Raw genomic sequence first — 22,191 nt, forward strand, 5'->3', positions numbered from 1 at the left:
ACTTGTACAGAGAGCAGAGATGAAGCTGGGCTTGCCTGCCTTGCTTATCAATTGGAAATAGTGAGCTAAATAAGCAGAACCATGGTCTTTATATAGATCAAGACAACTATTGTGGCAAGAGATTAAAAAAAAAAAAAGGTGGGGAGTGATCAATCTTGTTTTTCTGTTTTTGAGGGAGAAGCAACCCCCCAATCAGTAGTGAATATGCAACTCAATGAATGCCTGCCTTTCAGAATCTTACACTTCCACTAAGAGCTGGGGCAGGAAAAGGTGAAGTAAAAGGAAGCTTCCTTCACAGCGTTTCAGTAAAAGAATAAAAGTGCTGTCTCCCTTTTTGCTGAAGAGGGAACAAAAAACTGGAAAAGAAGGATTTCTCCTCTATATCTTTCATCTCTAAAGTTTAATATAAAGCATGAATTACCGGTTTCTCCATTTTCTGGAGTCTCCCGTCCAGTTTTGCTAGAACTCCGGCTGGTAGATTCTGGACTGGTAGCTCGAACAAACATCTTCCATTTCCCTTTTTTAGACATAAGTCTACGCATCCCGTCTTGAGATGCTGGCTGGCTGCTATCAGAACAGGGACTAGACCCTGACACACTACCATCTCCTTCTTCCAAGGCTCGCAACTCTGCCTACAACAACCATGAAAATAAAGTTAGAGTGTCATTAACTGTTTAACATTTGCGTCTGTGCGTAGCGAGGATGATAGCCATGTGTTCTTAGAATTTAAGTCTTTTAAGAATAGGAAGGATTTAATACATTTTTCTATGAGGGCCGAGCACTATGTTCCATATTCAATTGTTGCTTAATAAATGCTTATTCATAAATATAGTCAACAAATATCAATTTGAAGAAGATAAGTTCTAGAGATCTGCTAACAGACAAATTTTCCAGTATGTGTATATAGCAGATAAAGCTTAACTTAGCTAATCTCTCTCTACAGCTTCGAGATAATACTGTTATACAACTGTTAAAATTCTGCTTCATACTCAAGGCAGCAAATGAAACTGTTTCAAGAAAATCAGGGCTGTTCCAAGAAAATATGTAAAAATCAACTTTTTCAGGGAAGTTTCCTATGAACTGCTTTCTTTTAAATGGTGCTTTTATCTTTTATAAAAGGAAAGCATGAAATTATGGGTTTCTCTTATCTTATGAGGCCCATTTAACTAACTAAACAATATCATGCCTGATAATTGGAATCAACATATACTTATAGCAAGGATGTTCCTCACTGTATCTATCCTTAAATCAGAACAATGTCAGTCTGCACTGGTTGTCAACTACCAAAAGCATCATCAGGGAACAAAAGAACTACAAGTCCATAGCTCAAGATTTTATTGCATATACTTAAATCACATCTAGATGAAAGGATAAGAAAAACAAAATCCCAACTGTGCTGTACACTGAGGACAATGATCTCAGAGTGTGACAGTACTGAGGGAAGAAAATGTACTTAAAACTTTGAATACTTACTTTTTTCCTTTCCAAAACTAGTTCCAGCTCAAGGGTATCTTGCTCCTCTTCCTCTTCACTTTCCCCAGATTGAACAACACTGCAAAGATCCTCCTGAGAAGGGTCTTCCATATTGTCCAATACAATTTCCTGTGGCTTGACTATTGTTGTTGCTTCTTCTGTTGTACTTGTTTCTTTCACTTCTGAAATTGGCTCTACTTCTTTACAAATTACTTTTCTTCTCCATCTCTCTTCTTCCTCTTTTATTCCTTCTGGCAATAAAGGAGCAAGCAGTGATGCTGCCACCCCTTTCTTCTCTTCCTCACTATTTGAGAGAGCCTGAATGCCTTCATTTACTTCCTACAAAGAATAAAATAATCTCACTTAATTTTCAAAGAAATCTCACTTCAGTATATATTTGTTAAGAAGCTAACATTCTCATGTTAAAAGTGTATTTTTCAGTCACCGGCTATCCTTAAAAACCAATTCCTAAAAGATTAGTAAACTTTTGTACATTTTTCTTACGCATATATAATGGAAACAGTGCTACCTTAGGAAGGCAGTGTAACTAGATGCTAACTGTGGGTGGGACTCGAACACATCCTCATCCCATTCTCCCTATGTCAAAAGACAGACTAGTAAGAAGTACAAGCAGATTTAAAGATCAGAGTCTTGTCAACACCACACATGACTAGATAAATCTTCGCCTTACTCTTCTGTATGATTAGGAAACCTCACATTTATACTATGAAAGTAACTTAGAGAAAAGTGAAATATTTCTAAAATGAAATATGTGATTATATTTAAAATGTTTATTTCCTATATTGGGATATTTATTCTACCTCCCTCCTGGAGTTATAAAGATTAAATTATTCTAAAAGTACTTTCTAATATAATACCCGTCACCTGAAAATTCAAGATAAATGAAAATTGCACATACACTGTAGAATACAACTTACTTTTCTTACTGATGAGGCTACAGAAATGCTCAAGTTTCATTAGTAGTTTTTGTTAAGGTAGCTGATCTTTTTATTAAAAAAAGAAACTTCACACGTCAGAATGGCTATTATCAAAAGATCAGTAACAAGTACTGAGGATGTGGAGAAAAGGGAACCCTGGTGCACTGTTGGTGGGACTGCAAACTGGTGCAGCCACTATGGAAAACAGTATGGAGGTTCCTCAAATAATTAAAATAGAACTACCATACAACCTAGCAATCCCTCTTCTGGGTATTTATCCGGAGAAAATGCAAATGGTAATTTAAAAAGAGATAGGTGCTCCTATGTTCACTGCAGCATTATTTACAACGGCTAAGATATGGAAGCAACCCTAGGTGTCCATCGATAGATGAATGGATAAAGAAAATGTGGTATACGTATACAAGAGAATATTAGCCATAAAAAAGAATGAAATGTTGCTATTTGTGACAACATGGATGGCTGAGTGAAGTAAGTTAAAACCAACAAAAAACTGAAATAGACTCATAGAAACAGAGAACAAACTGATGACTGTGGAGGGTAGGAGAGGTGAAAGAGAATAAGAGGTATAAACTTCAGTTATAAATACATCATGGGGACATTACAGATAGTAATATTCTAGTAACTTTGTATGATGACAGATGGTTACTAGACTTATCGTGGTGAATCACTATGTTGTAAAACTAATTAACAATATACTGTCAACTACACTTATGTGAAATCTCAAAATAGAGCTATTCAGCAGTGGAGAAGGGGACTTGAAGCTCTGCCTAACTGGCTGCTCCCACATCCTTCGCAATGACCTGAGGAGCCTCGAGGGCACCCTAAAGCTCTAAAAGAACCACTGAAATGATTAACTGTTGTAAATGCCACATAATAAACAGAAACATATTAAGGAAGACTTTAAGAAATAGAAGCTATCCTATTTCACAATTGTGTTGTAAATTAACAGAAGGCTTCTATACCTGTGCCAGAGTAACATTCAAGTTCTTTAAATTTGAAAATAAATAAATGAGGTAGTTAAAACACTAACCTTTTTAACTTCTCGCTTGGCTATGACTGGTCCACTTTTACTATTGGAAATAGAAATATTTTTCTCCTTGGCATACATGTCTGTATTTACCACATAACTAGCTTCAGCACCTGTTACAGAACTTTAAAAAAATAAAATGCTTAGCAAGATCAATAGCAGGCAAATATTATCAGCAAAAGATAAAGACGCTAATTTCCTTCTAGATAATTCCTTTTTCAAGTCTATTCTTACCTGGGCTGGTAATGTTGTATTCCCTGAACCTGGGTGGCAAGATACTGGGGCAACTCCCATGTCACTTCATTTGTTTGTGTGTTCCAATAATAATAGCATCCTGTGTTCTCATCCCAGACTTCTTGCCAATCTCCCATCTCAATTCCAACTAGAAGAAAATAAAACAGATTTTAAGGAGCACAAATTCCTCCACAATTCTAACCTTATATACCCAAAGTTATGTCTAACGCCACAACAATCTAACACAGGGTTTGTTATCCTTATCACTGTTAGCACTTGGGCAGGGCAGTTTTTGTTGTGGGGCGGGGGGCAGTCTTCTGTAGTGTTTAGCAGTATCCTGGCTTCTACCCACCAGATTCAGTAACATGCCCCTATTCCCTTTTGTGACAACCAAAACTGTCGCTAGACAAAAGGCTTTTTCAAATAATCATTTCAATTATTCATCAGGCACAATCTGCTACTGGTTAAAAGGGCAAGCAATCATCTTTCAAAAAATAAAAATATATCCTAGTAGTTTTCAGAGGTAACTACTCTAGTTATAATTTTCCAAATAATGTATTTAAAAAGGGAGAATCCTAAAGTCTGGGGCTAAAGCATATGGGCTTTCATCTTTGGGAATCTCAGTGCTGAGAACGTCTTTAAGGATTGTACTTCATATTCCTTTAAACATCAAAGGATCAAGCTTACCTCCTGCCAGGGAACACTGAGTATCATACTGCCACCCTGATGTCTGGGCTGAGTCTGTTCCATTTGTAGTGGAAGAAAGGGCAGATGTTGCTGATTCCTTTGGCTCTGGTCGAGGCGGAGTTGGAGGTGGAGCAGAAGCTCCTACAGGAGCAGCAGGCTGAGGAGCTGTTATAGCATCGATCTCCTTTAGAGTGATAACAGTAACAAATGTATTAACCACACCAAAACCAGAAAATTGAAGAAATGGCAATATCTTTTTAAAAAATCCTACATGCTCAGTTCTTGGTTTCTCAAATCAAAACCTCCTCTTCCAATTACACAAATTCTTCAAACCCTTCTATTCTCCATTTTTCTCCTTACAACCTTAACAAAGAGAAGAAGGCAAGAGAAAGGGAGGGATTCAGGAAGAGAGATGAGGTAATGGGAGAGAAGAAGGGAGAAACACAGATTGACAAGTAGGCTAGTTGGGCTCTGACTCCCAAGGTGGCTTCAATAACTGAAAAAACAAATAAAGCACCACTAACCGCTAGGAAGTTGGCCAATGTACTATCAATATCAGTTGACTGGTTTCCATTCGACTCTTTAGATTGTGCTGGTTTTTCTGAAACATCACTCTCTTCATCATCACTGTCAGCATATGCACCAAGTAAGCATAAACCTCCTAGAAACAAAAAGGTAAACAACATTAGTTAATAACAATGCCAACATGTCCTAAGTAGTATCCAGGAGAAAAATAAAATGTGGTTCCAAATAGTTTATTTTTTTTTTAAAGAATTTTTATAAGATTTTATTTCACCAAGCTGACGACAATTGCCAGGAAGCAAGATCTCAAATGCTTCCTAGTCAAACAGTTTACATTTAGTTTACTTACAGATTAGAACAAAACCTCAAAATAGATCATCAATGAAATACAAGAGAGGTATAAATTACATTATGCACTTAGAGCTAATAAAACCAACCTGCATAGCTACTTGACATCTCTTTCAAAATATATGTTCAATTATTCAACTTCATACTCTCTAGTCTTAGAATTTGTTGATTTGTGTCCATTTCAAACAAGTAAACCACTTAGGGTTTAGTAGATGAAATAAAGAGATTGCCAAAGTTAAAAACAAAGTTCTTCTAGAGTGATTTTTCCTCAAACAAGTAGGGATGCATTAAAATGATTTCAAAAATGCTAGAACCAAAACCAAAACCAAAGCCCAGCTAGAACCAATTATCAATGTCTTCCTAAATTTATCAGGTATGGCCTCTGAAATGCTTCTACGTATGCTCTATTTCCTTTTGTATCACCTGTGGCCACTCTAATGTTACAAATTAAGTGAGCATACACTTCCTCTTTATATATCATTAGAATAGGTACATAAAATGTTAAAGCCTCATTAGACTTTTCAGCTTTATTATTAAGACTAAATTTCTCAGTGCCTGGCACATTCTATGTTCTCATTAAATATTTGGTAGATGAACAGATTTATCAGGGAATAAAATTTACTTTTGTTATAAATCCATAAATGAATTCATGAGTTCACATAAAAGTAAACATAAATTACTTCCTTTGTCATACAAGAGTCACATTCAATGTTTTAGCCACATAAATTTTGCCTTTGTTATTTTTTTAGTATATAAGTTAAGTTCTTACACTAAATATTAATTTCCAAAATTAACTAGAAGGATTTGAAGTGGCTATTTGACAGTGTTTCCATTTTCCAGTTACCAAATATTTTATATCTTATTGTTTTGGGGGATGCCAGTAATTTTCCTTATTTTCTGAACAAGAGGTAAATAGCCTTGTAGGGGTAGAGCTACAAAAGGAGACATTTCTGTATGGAAAAAATATGCACTTTGGCACTCAGCATTGATGATTTTTTAGGGGGAAGGAGAAAAATGGAAAATTCGTATTTTTACATAAAAACACTTCTTAGATTCAATCAGATATAATCGTCCAGATCACTGGCCTTAATTTTACATATACCCTTTGGTAAAAGGTTCCAATAGGTGAGCTGTGTGGAATTTTGATTACAAAATTCCCCAAGCAGAGGTAATTCCTCATGCTCGGAGAGGGTTTCACAAGCAATAGGTTTAGCCAGCTCTACCTATTCTTCTTTCCTCAGAGCTTTCCATAACACACACATCACACCTCTTCCAAGCTCCTAGCAACATGACTATTAAATAGCAAAGTAAATAAAAATGATTAAACCTAGTATTTGGGGGAAAGAGGCATATGTAATACTTTTAGAGACATCACAAATTGATTCAGTATTTCTTAAGAACAATCTGGTAACATATACCAAGTTACTTCAAGTTTCTTTTAGCTACATAATCTCATCTTTGAGGGTAAAACCCCTAGAAATAACTCAAAAAAATTTTTTTGCAGAAAGCTTCTAGTAACTTTACTTAAATAACTAAAAGCTGTAAATAACTCAAATGCTCTCAAATAAGGGACTGGCAAAGCAAATTACAGCACAGTACCAGATGCAATATAATTTTATGATATTATAATCGGACCATTATAGGATTACATGAAATTATGCTAAGGGGACAAAAAGTAATGTTAAAGGAATAAAAGCAAGATAAAAGCAAGTCATGAAATGGATATAGTTCTAACTACACCTGTGAAAATTTAATCCATAAAAATGGGCGAGAATTTAGAATACTGAAGAAAAATGTTCACAATATGCAAAATTGCTTAACCTTAAAAAAATAAACAAAAGTCTCACAGGAACATGTCCTAGACTACTATTGAGATGATGCTGTTACCTGAAACCAGAGAATGCAAGGCCATTCTTCATAGCCATAGTCTTTACTCTTTTTTTGAGAGAGGTGCTGACTCCTCAAACCTCAATATGCTTACCTTTAATACATGGTGTCACACAATCTGCAAATCAACTATATCAGGCAGTAAATTATTTCTTAGATTATACACCTTTCCTGATAAGCTTCAAACAGTAACTGTGCCTTATACTTTTAGTAACTATCATTTCCTCACATCATCGTTGGAATAGTAGTTTCTAACTCTTTTAGTCACAGAAACAATAATCAATACAGTAAAAGCTACAAACCCCCTCCCAGCAAAACACACTTGAGTGTGCCATTTCAGGAGATTCACAGACCTCTGACACTCACCTGTAGAATCACAATAAGTACCATTTTCTAGAAGATGCTTAAAATACTAATTATTATGGTAGTCACTGATCTAATTTAATAGAGCTTATTTTGAAATTTTCCTTAATTTCACATGCACATACAATGTTATTTTAGCACAGAAGTAGAAGATAAGAGATATGTATACTCTATTATATTATAAAAACAAACTTCAATAACTAAAATTTTTTATTTTTGTGGAAAGAAATCTGATACGTTTATAAATGATAAAGGTAAAATTGTAAAATCATCTCAAGGAAAAAAGTCAATTCTTGAATACCTACTCTATTTGTTATACAAAGCCATGCAAATAATGGAAAATTATTTTCCTCTGTTTTTGTTGGATAAATTTTTTCCTATGTATTATATCAACCAGTAGGTTAAGAACTGAATAAAGCTGATATTCTGCAAGACGATGATGGACGGAATGGAAACTTTTCTGATCACAAGGTACAAAAAAGGCTAAAGTGCTGACAGACACAGCAATCAAGGAAATTTCTCTTAGAAACACTTAAATTCTATCTTACATGATTCTTTGAAGACTCAAATGAAATAATATACGTAGTTTGCAAATACAAAATGGTATTTCCTAGTTTGGAAATTTCTTACAACCAAGTTTTAACTTTTTTAACCCATGCTATTTGTTTGTTTAAGTGGCAAATGGGAGGAGGGGAGAACAAGCATCTCTTATTTCAGGAGTCATATAATACAGAAAGTACTTCAGACTGAAAAGAATAAAATTACTAGCAATTATAGAATATTTAGTATCGAAACATATTTTAATCTTTCAAGATACATAAAGAGGATAGAAAACTAATCCTTTTGGCACTTGCTGTGTCAAAACTTTATAAACATTAAAATTTGGGCTATAAGACAAAAACATTTGGGCTATAAGATACATTTTACAATGAACTGAGGTCCTGGAGCCTTAGAATGAATGCTAGAGTGGCAATTTGAAACCACGTTTATTTACAAAACCATCCGCTGCAAATATTCCTTACTGCTTAGTAAATATTTACTAAGAGCAATTTTCAGCTCCACAAACATTTGCTAAGTACCAATCAAAGCAGTGTTAGAAAAGAAATAGGATGAAAAGACATGGTATCCACAAAGAACACCATGCTGGTGGGGGAGCCAGAAAACTTTTTAGAAAATGGCATCAGAACAAAAAGTAAAGTATTTAGGGTACAGATAAAAAGCAACTAATTTTACAATGGTTGAAGTATATTACCAATAAGCTCTCACAAACAGATTTAAATTTCCATTTTTATAGGAGAAAGATAAATTAGCAACACTGAAGTATTCAACAAAACACTATATACAAACCTAATGAAAGATACCGTAGAAAAACTGTTAAAAAAAAAAAAAGATCTATACCTGTTGCTTTCACGGCTGTGGGTCTGGTGGTCATGACTGGTTTTGGAGGATTCTGAACAACTCTGGGAACCTCCACCACCACTTCCTGTTCATCTGGATTTAGAAAACGAACAAAAGTAAACTACAGTCAGATTATGAACCAGAGAAAACACTATAGGTGACAAAATAATCTTCGATTTGAACTTCCTAATCTAGAGTTCATCAATTTAAAAGCAGGGTGTATGTATAATCCATCACTGACCCAAATAAGTGGAAGATGATAAACAAGCAGAGCTAGAATCTTCCATCCGCTTAGTGACTTTAACATCAAGGATCTGAGCATTATCTGTAAAAACTACATCTAAAACAATTTTTTAAAAATACGCAAACCATAAACCTTCTCTAGACTACCATAGGGCCTTTACGACAAGCACGGCTATAGCATTTTTTCCCGCATGAGCTAAAAACGCGATATTTTTTTAACACTTGAAATGATCGCTGCTTCCCCGGCGTCTGGCTCCTGTAGTAGCGTTGTGCAGTTACTCTCAATCTAAGTATCACTCGGGAAGAAACACACAAGTACTTGGGAACCCACAAGCTCCACTTCTCCAGGAATTTTTTGGCATACCTGCTAATCAGGGGTTACTTACACTTTCGCTGGAATAATAAAAAGGGTTTGCTCACTTCTAAAGGGTCTCTCCCAGCTTCAACAAAAACGAAAGGAAAAGGAGATGACGTGCAGAAAAGGCCAGGTTCCACTGTCATCAAGCCTCAGACGCGGAAGCTCACACTCTCACACACACCCCGTAAGTTATCCGAAACGGGCGTGGACGCTGATGAGACACGGGGTGCACGGGGCCAACCCTTGCACCACAGATGGCGCCTCGTGGGATCGGCGCGCACGGCTCCGCCGCCTTGGGGCCCGCAGCCGAATTCCTCGCAGGCCCCACGCAGCAGGCCTCGGATGCAGACACCGCCCGCCGCGTTTCTCTTCCTCCCAGGGCCCTGCTTGAGATGTGTAGGCCGCAAGCCTCGATCGACCTCGAGTTTCGGACGCCTCACCTAGGGGTCGGGGCCCCTCGCACACCCTTACCTTCTGAAGGCGAGTCTTCCGGAGCCGCGGCCGCGGGCACCGCGGTAGTCGTTGGTGGCGGCGGCGTCGGCGGAGTTGGCTGGTTGGGGGCCGTCGCCGTCGATTCTAGCTCGGTGTCGGGTTCTGGCTCCGGGTCCCGTCCCGGTGTACTGCTCCGGGGACCCGGAGGAGAGAGCTGTAGGATAGGCCTGCGGCCGGGTACCGCCCGGGACTTCTTCCCCATCGCGAGCCCAAGCGCGAGCCGCAAGCGTCGGACAGCCGAGAGGGGCGGGCGCTTTGCGCCGCGCTGCGTAATCAATATTCATACACCGCGACACCGCCTCCTGCGAGGATCCGCATTTAACCGGCGAGGCGCGCGCTTGCGTCAGTACCTTGGGTCCTTTACATTCTTCTGGCTCCGCCCCCCAGGGTGGAAGGGCGGGCTTTACCCATGGCGCTCGACTATTGGCTATTTTGAACGATTGAAGAAGCCTAAAGCCAATGGGAAAGGAAAAAGAGTGAGAATCAAGCCAATAGTGCGGAAGGGCCTGAGTATAGAATTTCTTCTCCATCACGTAGGGCTCCACCCATGCGACTTTTGCGGAGTTTCTCTCTCTCTCTCTCCCTCCCCCCCTCCCCTCCCCCTCTTCCCTGTCACTCTCGCTCCTCGCTCGCTCGCTCTCGCTCTTTCTCTCTTTTTTTTTTTGCTCCCTTGTCCTCCATCTTGTTCCTGTTCTCGACTAGCTGTTCATCTTCGTTGATCTAGGAAGCTGTTTCGCTTTCCGAGCTTTTACCCAAGTTTCGCCCTGATTTTTGTGGCTTACTTTGGGTATAGCATTGAACACTAGTAAATAGAATAGTGGGTCTTTTATGGTTTTGTGAAATTTAGAGCACAAAGATGATGCCTCATACAATGTTGCTTATCAGCTGAAAAAAAAAAAATCGCCAGAAGTTTTACTGCATACGAGGAAAAAGCCTGAATTGTGGTAGAATACAGGAGCCTTCCAAAACTGGCCCACTGGTATCCTGTTTGCTTTATGTGTCTTGTGTCTTTCTTGAACACTCCTCCATCCCCTGTCCCGTGTCCTGGCCCCGCTCCCCATTCCCCGATCCCTTTTCACCTCTATCACCTTCAGTCCTTCACGCAGCTGGAGTAGCTACTGCATCACATGGCGAAATTTTTTAATTGCTCAAGACCTAATGCAGGCATTACTTCTTTAAACCTTTTATCTCAATGCTGAGCCCCGCCCCAGCACTTGACATTCCCACTGTTGATATTCCTCTTTCACTTCTAAATTGAGTTTAAGACTAAATTCAGTGGTATTTATTTTTATATTCCTGGTTGCTGACTCAGTTTTTACTAGAGCATACTATTAATATCTAAAACATTTTTTGTGCACTTAACTATGTGTCAGGCAGTGTCTACGTGTAGAATTACATTTGATTCTCACCACAACCTTACAGGTAGATACTATTATCCCCTATTTATAGGTGAATTCTCAGATTGGTGAATGTAAAAGCTGTGAAAGCAGTAACTTGTCTGTTTTGTTCCCTGTATATGAAATGCACATTCCGGAACATAAGCACTCAGTTTTTCAATGAATATTGTGCATGAATATATACAAACTTGAAATAAGTGGTAAAAGTTATTTCTTTTTCTTGCCTATGCAAGGAATATCTGAATTGTGCCCAAGACCTGAAAAATTAACAGCTAGAAAACAGAAGAATTTGCTGTTTTGAAGCTATTAGCAGTTTCTGGATTTATTTCTTGAGGAGAGAGGCCTTGAAATACGGAAGTTGTGCCTAGGAGTTCTGAAACCAAACATCTGGATTCACACAACTCAGCTCCAGCACCTTCCAGGTATGATCACTTGAACAAGTTTAATTTCTCTAAACTTGTTTCTGCAACTGTAAAACACTGTACCAGGAACGAAATAAGCAATCATTATATGGTAGCTATTTTTACTATTAATGAGCCTTTTGTTTAAGTAAAAGTCCAGATCCTATTATAGAACTGGCTGGACCCAAGCTGAGATTATGAGCCAAATCACAATGCATAGATATGTGAAAGGCTGTTTTTCTTGGAGTAAACTTAAATTTCTGGAGGCGGCTGTTAGGTTTATAACCAGAGTTCTCAACCCTGGCTCTTCTTAGAACCATCTGGAGAGTATTAAAACAATATAAGAATCTGAATCAGTTGAATGAAGGTGGGAGTGTAGGGCCCATTTCAATTATTTTTTAAAAAGCTCTTAGGTTATTTCAATGCTTAGCCAGTGTTGAGAGCCACTGGCTTTATAGGGAGACATGTTTTGCTGTTGTTGGCCTCACAGGTGTTAAGGAACTGGACCAGGGGTGGGCAAATTATGGCTAAATTAGGCCTGCCTTTTAAAGGGTTATACAAAGAAACAAACAAAAATATACATGCCAGAGACTGTATGTAGACTATAAAGCCCCAACTATTATCTGGCTCTTTACAATTTTGCCTATGTCTAGACTCAGAATGGGTAAATGTGGTCAGTCACTCCTTTTAAAGAAAAATCAGGCCTGATCCTTGATTGCCAGGGTCCTAAGCACCTCTGGAATTACTGAGGTTTTGTGTGTGTGTGGTGATGTTATTTCAGTAAAACCAAATTATCAGGACTGACATTTGACAAGTAAAACCTGGGAAGAGCAGTTATTTGAATAAACGTTTATTTTCAAATAAACGTTTATTTGGTGGGTGATGTCTTTACTTGGTATTTGATGTTAATTTAAAAAACAAACAAACAAACAAACAAAAAAGCTGACCTTCCTGAATCCCTTTTAGAGCTGTAACTCTTGGAACTTCAACAGGGGGTTACCTGTAGAGGTGGACTGTCCACAGAAGTCCCAGCTGCAGTAGGGAAGAGTGAAGTTTTATGTGTATGTGTTGATTTATCTACACTGTTAATTCTGTCTCACCCCCAATTGGGCATACGCTGATCAGCTCAATTCTGATGGTGATCTCCGGACATTAGCCTGACTTCACAGGTTTAAGGGCTCAGTCCCCCAGAGGACTGCCCTTACTTCAGAAGCCAGCTCCGAGCGAGGTCCCCAGGCCACCACAGTTCTAACTGGCTATAAAGTCAGCGGTTCCCATGACCTCTTTGAGTTTGCTAATTCTCTAGAACCATCCACAGAATTCTGGAAAGTACTATACTCATGATTATAGTTTATTAAAAAGGATACATACAGGGCAAGGTCTAGGAGGAAGCACAGAGCTTCCATATTGCCTCCCTGTGGAATCAGGATCTGGTGCCCTCCTAGCACATCAGTGTTCTCCCATCAGGAAAATCTATTTAGCTTTGGTGCCCAATTTTTTCTGAGAATTCATTACTTAGGCATGGTTCATCGAATCATTGGCCACTGTGTCTGTGATTGAACTCAATCTCCAGGCCTCCTGTCCTCCCAGGAGGCTGGGCTGGCCCAAAGGTCCAACCCTATAATTACTATCACAGGGTTGGTCTTCCTGGTGACTGGCCCTATTCTGAAATTAAGGCCCCACCAAGAATCACCTCATTAGCATAATATTCCATCATTCAGGAAATTCCAAGGGTTTTTGAAGCTCTGTGCCAGGAATCAGGGTCAAGGACCAGATACTATGTATTCTTTATTAAACCACATTATTTAACTTTGTATTCTATGATGTTCATTTAAACCGTGACACGTCATTTACTGAAAGAAATGGTCCTTTGAATAATAAATTGGTCTTATGTTGGAGTTCTGTGCAGATGTAGAAAGGTATATTCTTGTGGCTTGGGGGTTAATGATGAGTTATTGATTATATTGTTGCTCTTAATTTGAGAATTTTAGGTACACAGTTGGAAAGATTGGTGATTAAAGGAAACTTTAGAACTTTCTATAATTTATACTGTGTTCTAGTAGAAAAAATGTAGTATAGGTTAAGGTAAATTAGGTTGTCACCTAGAATATGTTCACTGATACTTTTTGTTGACTAATTATGAATCACCCTTATATTTACATTCCCCTTAGCGAGGGGAATGTTGGTATCTGCCCACACCAGAGCACGCTGGGAACTTAAGAGTGGCCAATAGAGGAATCTGTGGGGATGGGCACAGTTGATGGTTTCTGTAAGCTTCCAATCCTGTACCAGGTTTTTAAGCTTTTGTTTTCTTTACCCCTAACTGTTCAGTGAAGTTTTAGGAAACTATACGACCTGGACTTTGAGAGGGAATGAGAATGGGGCAAAGAGAGCCAGTAGTGAACTGGTGAGAGCTGAGCACTAGGGCTCTTAAGCTGTTTTGGTGAGGAGAGCTGGCAGAGGTTAACAATATACTGCCAAGGTGGCTTTGTAGAATGTATTAGCTTTATTGGAAGGTCACAAAAATCATAGTGATAAAGCTGGTAAGAATGGTTAATATGAGACTCAGTATGTCATAAACTGTATTAACAGAAATGATATCTACTTTTATTGTCATAGGCTGGTAAGGTAAGGACTTATTACATTTTGTTAAATTATTTAAGAACTATAAAGTGTTCCTATAAGAGTCACACTGTTATTTAATGGTAGTTAAGTACCAAAAAAGGAAGGAGCCATTTTAACATTTTTTTTTGTATTCAGAAAAATGCCTGAGTTGGAAAAAAACAAGGAATAATGATGCTTACATGGACTATTAAAATATAACATTGTCCAGAAAATAAAAATGCAGACCAAAACAGGTGAGAAAAATGAAGTGAGAGAATGTGGGCACCTTCTGCTTTGGCTGGGAATCAAAGTGAGGAAGGTGGAAGAAAACGGACAGAAGAACTGGGTTGGCTCCAGCAAGGGTTCTAGGTCTTGAACCCAAATAGGACAGGAAAAGCTGGTCAGTCTTGTGAACTGCCCCCATGGAAACCACTGCTTTTATCAGCAACGCACATGGACAGGTTTCTGTAACAGGGCTGGTCTCAAGTTACTTTTTGACCTCCAGAAATGGCTACAACATGGTTTGATATTTTCCGGATGTGGGTTTTGATCCATTAGTCACTCCTGAAGACATCAGGGTACATACTAAGTGAGGATACATTTTCTGTGAAACCTTTCTTTTGGTGATAAATGTGTACAGAGGTCAAAATATATTTCTGGCCTGAGTTGGAAGCCACAGGTTCATAGAGCTGGAAGGGCAAGGGCTCTCTCAATTCCCAATTGCCTCAAACGCTTCATATTAATCATGGCAGAGCTAAAATGTAAAAAGAACCATACACCGCGATATCTACCAATAACAGTACAACAGGAAAACTCACATTGTTATTTAAAATATATAATGTAAATATGGTATTGATAGTATAAAAATTAAAGGCTTATGAAAAACTCAAGAAAGGTCAAAGGGCATACAAGCAAGTAGTATACAGATCATTTCCTTAAAAGATAAATTTTAACATACAGAATAAAATACAAGATTTTGTTTTTCATTTCTCCAAATTTGTGGGCATGAATGCTTTTGAATCTGACCAGGAATGTTTATATTTTGATCCAATACATTATTAGACTAACTGTATGATCAAGTCCGGCTTGATTATCGTAAATCATAGAAGTTAACAGAATTCACTTTGAAAATCTGTTATTTTCCAAGACGGAGTTCTAATTTTTTCTTAGCTAAGAGTTTACTCAACTTTAGCTTCAGAACCAGATTCAATATAAGATATCTTCTTTGACAGCTGGTCATCATTTTAAGCTTCATCTAGGCAAATTGTTAAATACTTTATTGAAGATCATACAAAAACTCCACAATAAATAATGAAAAGAGTACGTAAAATCATTAGCCTCTGTTCACAATACAGAAAATACATGTCAGTTTTGGACCAAAATAATTCCGTTGAAATACAAAAAGTGATAAGGAAGAATGAAAGGATTTGCAGTGACTGCTTTTGGTGGTCAGCTACAACAAACCAACAACCATCAGCTACTTTGGAAAGTGAAAGTGGGTTTTGATTTGCAGATAAAGAATGTCTTCGGTAGTTTAAAAAAATATAAACTCTAAAAAAGCTTGAGAATCATATACAAAAGCAGCTGTTTGAGACCAAGGTTGAAACCAGAAATTGTGTTAGCACCACCAGCAAGCACAGGTCCTGTGACTCACGTGCACTCCTCTCCTGCACAGAATGGCGACTTGAATGTTGTACACATCATTTACGGGTCTAAAAATCAGGCTGGAGGACAGGGTTCCTGTAGGGTAAAGTCTTAAGCCCTAAGAGGCACCAAGCGGTTACAAAGGCTAGGCAACCATCCAGATCACAAGTTTCGACGATATAATAAATCCCGTGTTGCCGTATCGACTTTTTGCTGGTAGTCCTCCAATTTGTCAAGTATTTTCTGAGACAGCTATAGGAGAAAAGGAAATCATTACAGAAGTCAAGGACCAACAAAGCTTGAGGTTATTAGTCACCAACCAGACCTCCCTTAATAAAGAGGTTAGTCACTCTGCTTTGTTTAATTACTATTCAGTATAGGAGTCTGCTTTGTGATTCTACTGATAAAACTGGACTTCTCTGTTCTCCTTAATCTTTGAGAACTGAAGAGCAAGCTAAAAGGTGTAATTTGGTGACTTACTGCAATGTTGTGACCGTTGGCACTGTTTTCTCCTAGAGCTTGGAGAAGCTGATCGATAGAAGAGTATGGAAGCCACACCATTGGAGCTGTTGCAGACAGTGGAAACTGAAAGGAAAAATATTGTTTGAAGAAAATCTGCAAAGTGAACCATTTCTCCTGGGTAGTTACTGTCACAGGCCCTGATCACAAAAAATGCTTTACTTATTTTTTTTTTTCACTATAAGAAACTATGAATGTGTGCATGAGTACACACATATATACACATATGAAGTTTGGACCCCCCCTTCTCTTTTCAACTGGGAACTTGTCCTTTTCTCAGTTAAATCAAATATATTTTTAAACTCATGCCATCTCTTATCTTAAAGGAGACCTAAGGCTCCCAAGTTCATCCTATTAAGGATAAACACATTCAACAAAACTCTAAACTGTCAATGAGTGATACTATTTTTAGTCTAAAATTTAGATTGGAATTATCTGGAAAAATATTTGGAAAAGGAACGTTTAACTTTTGAAGTTCTGAATACTTACTTTCCTTAGAGTTGAAGAGCTTGGCTCTACAGTTAACGAGACCTAGATTTTAGACCTACCTCTTCTATTTACCATCTGTCTAAGCTTTGGCAACTTATTTAACTTCCGAGCCTCTCTTTCCTCATGGGTTAAAAAAAAAAAAAAAAAGGATTAAAACAATCTCTCATGCACTGTTGTAAGGATTAAATGAGAATACACTGGTAGAGACTTGGCAGGGTCTTTGGCACACAAAAAATACCATTTTGTTCTTATTTACCTCCCTCTTCCAAATACTAACTAAAACCACATTCCTTTGATAGAGAAAAATGAAATGTATTCCCATTTTATAAACAGGAAACTGGATCTTGGAGAAAACTAGTTGTATAACTACTAATAGTAAAGGTTAAATCCACTATTCTATAGTTCAATTTATTTTCAGATCCTGGTTTTACTTAGTGTGATGATATAGAATTAAAGAAATGCGTACACATGCCTACCTCAATTCCAAAGTACTGATGTCCTTTCCCCAGAACAGCATCCACATATTCTGAAACCAAATCCACAGCTTCTTCTAAAAGGTCATAGTTTAAGTACAGACGCAGCAACTCAGCAGCATCAACCTTCTGTAAAGAGTCAGTGAATAAGAACATCTGTTTCCACCTTACCTGGGCAATGACCAAAGGGTGTTGAGTGCCTGTCTCCCTTGCATTTCTATTTCTCAATATGAATAAATGAGCACCTTTGTTTACTTATCTTCGTTTATTTATCTTGGGAATGGGCTGGATTCCCAACAGCCCAGTTACCCTTTAAACACCTTGTGAGACCCTATCTGTTAAGGTATTTCTCCTGTTTTGTGATCTAAGATACATATTAATTATTTTCAACTGTGTCCACGTTAGTGAAAGTCAACAAACCTTCCCAGAAATGCTGAGAACTAAAAAGACAGAATGTTCACATTAATTCTCAGAAATGTATGACTGACAAATGCAAAAGAAGTTCAAAGAATCACCACTTTAAAAACCTGAGTCAAATCTGTAATAACTTAGGGTGAGAGAAAAGTGAATAGGGCCTCAGTATGGAAGGGCTCTACTTACATTAATTATGATTTCTATATTCTGACTGATCACAATCAACCTTTACCATCTGATTCTCTATTTTCTAACTTAAAAACCAATCGATTTTCTGGATTTTAAGCTTTACACTCTTTCTTTCCCTATTCTTTCCAATTTATTTCAGATACAAGTAGTTCTCAAACCCATGAGTGCATCAAATCAAATTAAGTGCTTGTTAAAAAATAGATCCTGGTCCTAGATCTGATACTTTGATTCTGTAAGTGTGAGACGAGGCACAATAATCTGTATTTTGAAAAAGCCCATTACCCAAATAATTGTAATGCAAGCAATCCAAAAACCCAATTTTGACAAAAACTGAAAGAAACACTGTTATAACTTATTTGAAAACTACTCCACCCGCTCCTGTGAATTTCTTGAGTAATGTATAGTAAATACTGTGTCATGCATATACTCATTGTTCTAAATATATACTCATTGTTCAGTGAGGGCACAAGCAGACATTAACTTACTAACCTGCAGATCTTAAAATCTAATCACCTGGTACTTCATGTGGAACTGAAGTCGAACTGTTTTGTTTTTAGCTACGATTGAGAAGCTGCCCAAAGTGTATGTCCATAGATCACTCTTTTTTTCTTTTTAATCATCTTATGAGGTTATTCTGAATGATAAAGATCAGCTTCTTAGTCTCTACAAGTGAAGATACCACTTACCTTATAACTGTTTATAAGCCAATTTGGCAGAGGTACTCCATGAGACAAAAGCTTGTTGATTACACAGTGGTGGTATAAGTTGTTTTGGACTTTGTACCTTTCCAGGTAAGCTGATAGTAGTCGCCATGCTTCATCTGTAGCACTTGATAAAAGCAGAAAGGACTAATGAGTTCCAGATTCTTAACAGGTATTTACAGTACCATTCAAAGCACATATTTACAAGGAAAAAAACTGCAGAGGTTCACAACTGAATTGATAATATAGCTAAATGGCAAGTAATATTACTAGGGTCAATGCGACTTAAGGGTAGTACTAGAGAAAAACTAAATGACTTAGGCTCTTATATTTCTCTCCCACTAACTGCATATATAACTTGACCATACGATTCACTTATCTTCTTTGTTCCAAATTTCCAAAATACGAACAATACTGAGGTTGAAAGACTCCCAAACTGTAAAATGCTACATTTCTAAAGTGCTAAGCTGCATAATACAAATTGTAAATGCAATTCAAGGAAGGGAAGTTTACTGAGGGTTGTTAGAGGAGGATACCAAACACACTAAAGTACAGACAGGCAGACACTAACTGGGTGCACCAGGGAAGTATCTGGAGGCTAAGCCCCCGCGGGGTCGGGCGAACACCAAGGCTGTACCTGGACTCCTTCGTGGTGATGATGGATGAGAGCTGATTGGCTGCTAGCCAGGCCCAGGCTTCTGCTTGTGCTGTCTCTCCTCCAAACTGCAATTTGATGCATCTGCCAAAAAAAAAGTTCCACATACAAAATAAACTAATTTGCTGAAAAGCACCACCTTATTTTGTTAGTAAAACTAGAGATAAGACAACTTCAGCTCTAGTCTATTGCCAAATTCACTGCTGGGGCACTGGCTCTTCCCTCCCCTCAGAGCCTCATGACTGAATGACCCACAAGGCCATCAATAAATATTAAGAGATAATTTATTTCAAAGAGAAAATTGATGATAAAAAATTCTGAAAGTTTAAAAAATATTTTCAATTCGCAAACTATTTGACTATTATTTAAGTTTAAAGTAACTTCAATACAGAGGATTTTTAAATAATGCTTACAGAAGCCAAAAGATGTCCTAAAGGACTGAAGAAACATGTGCCTTGTCTAAAATGGACACTACTACTTAACCTAGGTTATCTACTGTCATTTGGGAATGTGGGTCAATGCCAGGTCTTCTGATTTCTCAAGAGAAGCTAGAAATCAAGATTTAAAAAATCACGATCAACTAAAGAAACAAAAAATCTTTGTATTGACTAAAGAAAAACACTTCTTTAAAGCACAACTGGTTTACAGGGTACTGGCTCATGTGACCACTGCTACACACTAAGCAACAGTTATTTCTGCATTAGAAAATTAAGACCATAAAAGACAATGTCATACATACTTGAAAGCAAGTCCCTCAAAGATTGGTGTTAAGGGAAGCTTAAAAGTCTGACAGAGCGATATGGCAGTGTCGAAAAGGCCAGCCTGAACCAAGAGAGTGACCATCTCTTCTGCTGATGAACTTCCTGTGGAAACAGAAAAGTGCTATTTAGTGCAACCAGCGGTCTATGCCAATGAGCCCAAAGACCCCAAAGATGGCTTGTTAATGAATATCTCAGAATAACAATGACATGCTTTATACCCGTCTAGCATCCTAGGTCCACTACCTGACCCTAAAATATGCTGCTGGTACTGACAGACTGAACTGTTACCTGCAACTGCAACTGCTGACGGATCATGCTGAGCCAAAGTGAGGCGAATGCGAGCCAGGGAACACTCTTTCTCCAGATCTGCCAGTTCTAGGATTTCAATCTGCCGATTTGCTATAAGCCAAAGACAAACATTTTCAATTTTAAAAGTACAAAAGAAGCGCCAATTAGACTAACTCGACTTGTCAATTTCCATTAAACATTAAGGAACATTCAGTTTAATTTCCAAAGGCATGAAGATGGGGAGAAAACAGAAGGTTCAATAAAACCTCACTTAAAAAATAAAGCAACATCCCTGCTTTACATGTACAGCTGAGTCAAGTCAAAACAGTGCTCTAATAACAATAGCTGCAGTTGGGGAGGTGTTTACTCGGTACTTTACATATAATGTCACTTAACTCTCATGACCGTGAAATATTGTTATCTCTACCAGCAAAAAAGGAACATGCCCAATGTGAGAGGCAGAACTAAAACCAGGAGTGTCCAGTTCTAGAGCCCAGACTCTTTAAGAAAGGGTTATCATGCCTCTGTGGTAATATCAAAGGAACCTGATTAAACAGAAGTTTGGTACTAAGCTGTTTTAAATACAACAAGCAATAAAAACACTTTTATAAAAAGCATTTCATGTCTCATACAGCCAAAATTTTCAAAAGGCTATGAAATGACCAACCTTTAGCAGATTAAAATATTGAAAATACACAAAGGAATTTTGCAACATTTTTACAATAACTGCAATATGTATATAATATGTAGTACGCTACAATATATATAATATAAATACTAAATACATAAATATAAATACTACTACTATAATACCACAATATAATTACTGTCCAGCCAAGATCAGTGTGAGACCCCAACTCACTTGGGGCAGCTGTGCATTCTCCATCATGATTCCTCTTAGGGGATGCTCCGGGGCGATCATACTAAAAATACAAACAACCCATTTGTGAAAACTTAGTATTTTATTTCTGATGTCATTAACTGTGATCCAGCGCATCCATGCTTAAATTCTCTCAATATAAACCATGTTTATTTCAACTAGCACAGCTTTTCCTACAAAGCTACTGTAACTAGCAGACAAAGAAATGGAGTTTGTGCCAAGCTGGCTCACTTGGCTATAACATGCTACTGAGTCCAGGAACATAGATTTGATCTCCATATAAACCACCTGATCTTCCTTGGTTCCAGAGTTATAGTCTCCACCCATAACCCTGGGAAACAGCCTAGCAAATGCAAGAACTACTGAATATAAGCAGCTGGGCATATATAACCCCATCAGCACAACAGGAAAAATTGATTCCAAGTGCATGTCCTTTAAAAAAGTAATTGTAGACTGAATTTACAGAAATAAATGAAGTAAAAGCAGCTACTACCATTTATTGAGCACTTTTTGTAGGCCAGGCACTGTCACTGGTCTAAGCAATTTCTACATGTATTACTTCATTTAATACCCAAACATTCCTATAAGGTAGACATTATTCCAATCATCCCTATTTTATGCAAAAGGATAACTGGACAGCAAAAGATTAATTTACCTGAAGTTAGTCTAATCTAACTCCAAAACCACTCAGCAATACTTGTTTTTACAATAATTCTAAACTTGGGAACTAAAGGGGTAGTAATATATAACAACTGAATTACTGCGAAAAGGGATTAAGTTCACAA

At 37.8% G+C, this 22,191-nt stretch overlaps 2 protein-coding genes and 1 long non-coding RNA gene across 5 annotated transcripts in view; 1 reads left to right on the plus strand and 2 right to left on the minus strand.

Moving 5' to 3' along the window:
* FNBP4 (formin binding protein 4) overlaps window positions 1-10,282 on the minus strand; it is a 30,901-nt gene extending 20,619 nt beyond the window's left edge. Inside the window, exons 1-8 of one of the 2 annotated variants that reach the window (XM_039869354.1) lie at window positions 9,971-10,282; window positions 8,899-8,991; window positions 4,905-5,041; window positions 4,381-4,564; window positions 3,694-3,841; window positions 3,463-3,583; window positions 1,474-1,812; window positions 422-632 (exon numbers count right to left, since the gene is read on the minus strand). In XM_039869354.1, the coding sequence (XP_039725288.1) occupies window positions 422-632; window positions 1,474-1,812; window positions 3,463-3,583; window positions 3,694-3,841; window positions 4,381-4,564; window positions 4,905-5,041; window positions 8,899-8,991; window positions 9,971-10,193 (1,456 nt within the window). In that variant the 5' untranslated portion in view covers window positions 10,194-10,282. Of the gene's footprint in view, window positions 1-421; window positions 633-1,473; window positions 1,813-3,462; window positions 3,584-3,693; window positions 3,842-4,380; window positions 4,565-4,904; window positions 5,042-8,898; window positions 8,992-9,527; window positions 9,940-9,970 lie in introns of those variants that run through there. The other variant, XM_039869355.1, reaches the window with a different exon arrangement.
* Window positions 9,545-17,776, plus strand: LOC120607589 (uncharacterized). Of its 2 annotated transcripts, none has more exons than XR_005654174.1 (3): window positions 9,545-9,683; window positions 11,622-11,810; window positions 16,554-17,776. It is a non-coding gene; the product is annotated as an uncharacterized LOC120607589 (long non-coding RNA). The 2 variants fall into 2 exon arrangements; XR_005654175.1 differs by lacking the exon at window positions 9,545-9,683 and adding an exon at window positions 10,620-10,970.
* The window catches only part of NUP160 (nucleoporin 160), a 40,865-nt gene continuing 33,886 nt past the window's right edge, over window positions 15,213-22,191 (minus strand). The window contains exons 29-36 of the mRNA XM_039869353.1: window positions 21,389-21,449; window positions 20,527-20,637; window positions 20,217-20,340; window positions 19,460-19,561; window positions 18,808-18,949; window positions 17,522-17,647; window positions 16,518-16,622; window positions 15,213-16,289 (exon numbers count right to left, since the gene is read on the minus strand). Coding sequence (XP_039725287.1) covers window positions 16,200-16,289; window positions 16,518-16,622; window positions 17,522-17,647; window positions 18,808-18,949; window positions 19,460-19,561; window positions 20,217-20,340; window positions 20,527-20,637; window positions 21,389-21,449 — 861 coding nt within the window. The 3' untranslated portion in view covers window positions 15,213-16,199. The remainder of the gene's footprint in view (window positions 16,290-16,517; window positions 16,623-17,521; window positions 17,648-18,807; window positions 18,950-19,459; window positions 19,562-20,216; window positions 20,341-20,526; window positions 20,638-21,388; window positions 21,450-22,191) is intronic.

The sequence above is a fragment of the Pteropus medius genome, unplaced genomic scaffold, assembly GCF_902729225.1.
Source record: "Pteropus medius unplaced genomic scaffold, Ma_sr-lr_union100, whole genome shotgun sequence".
Lineage (NCBI taxonomy): Eukaryota > Metazoa > Chordata > Mammalia > Chiroptera > Pteropodidae > Pteropus > Pteropus medius.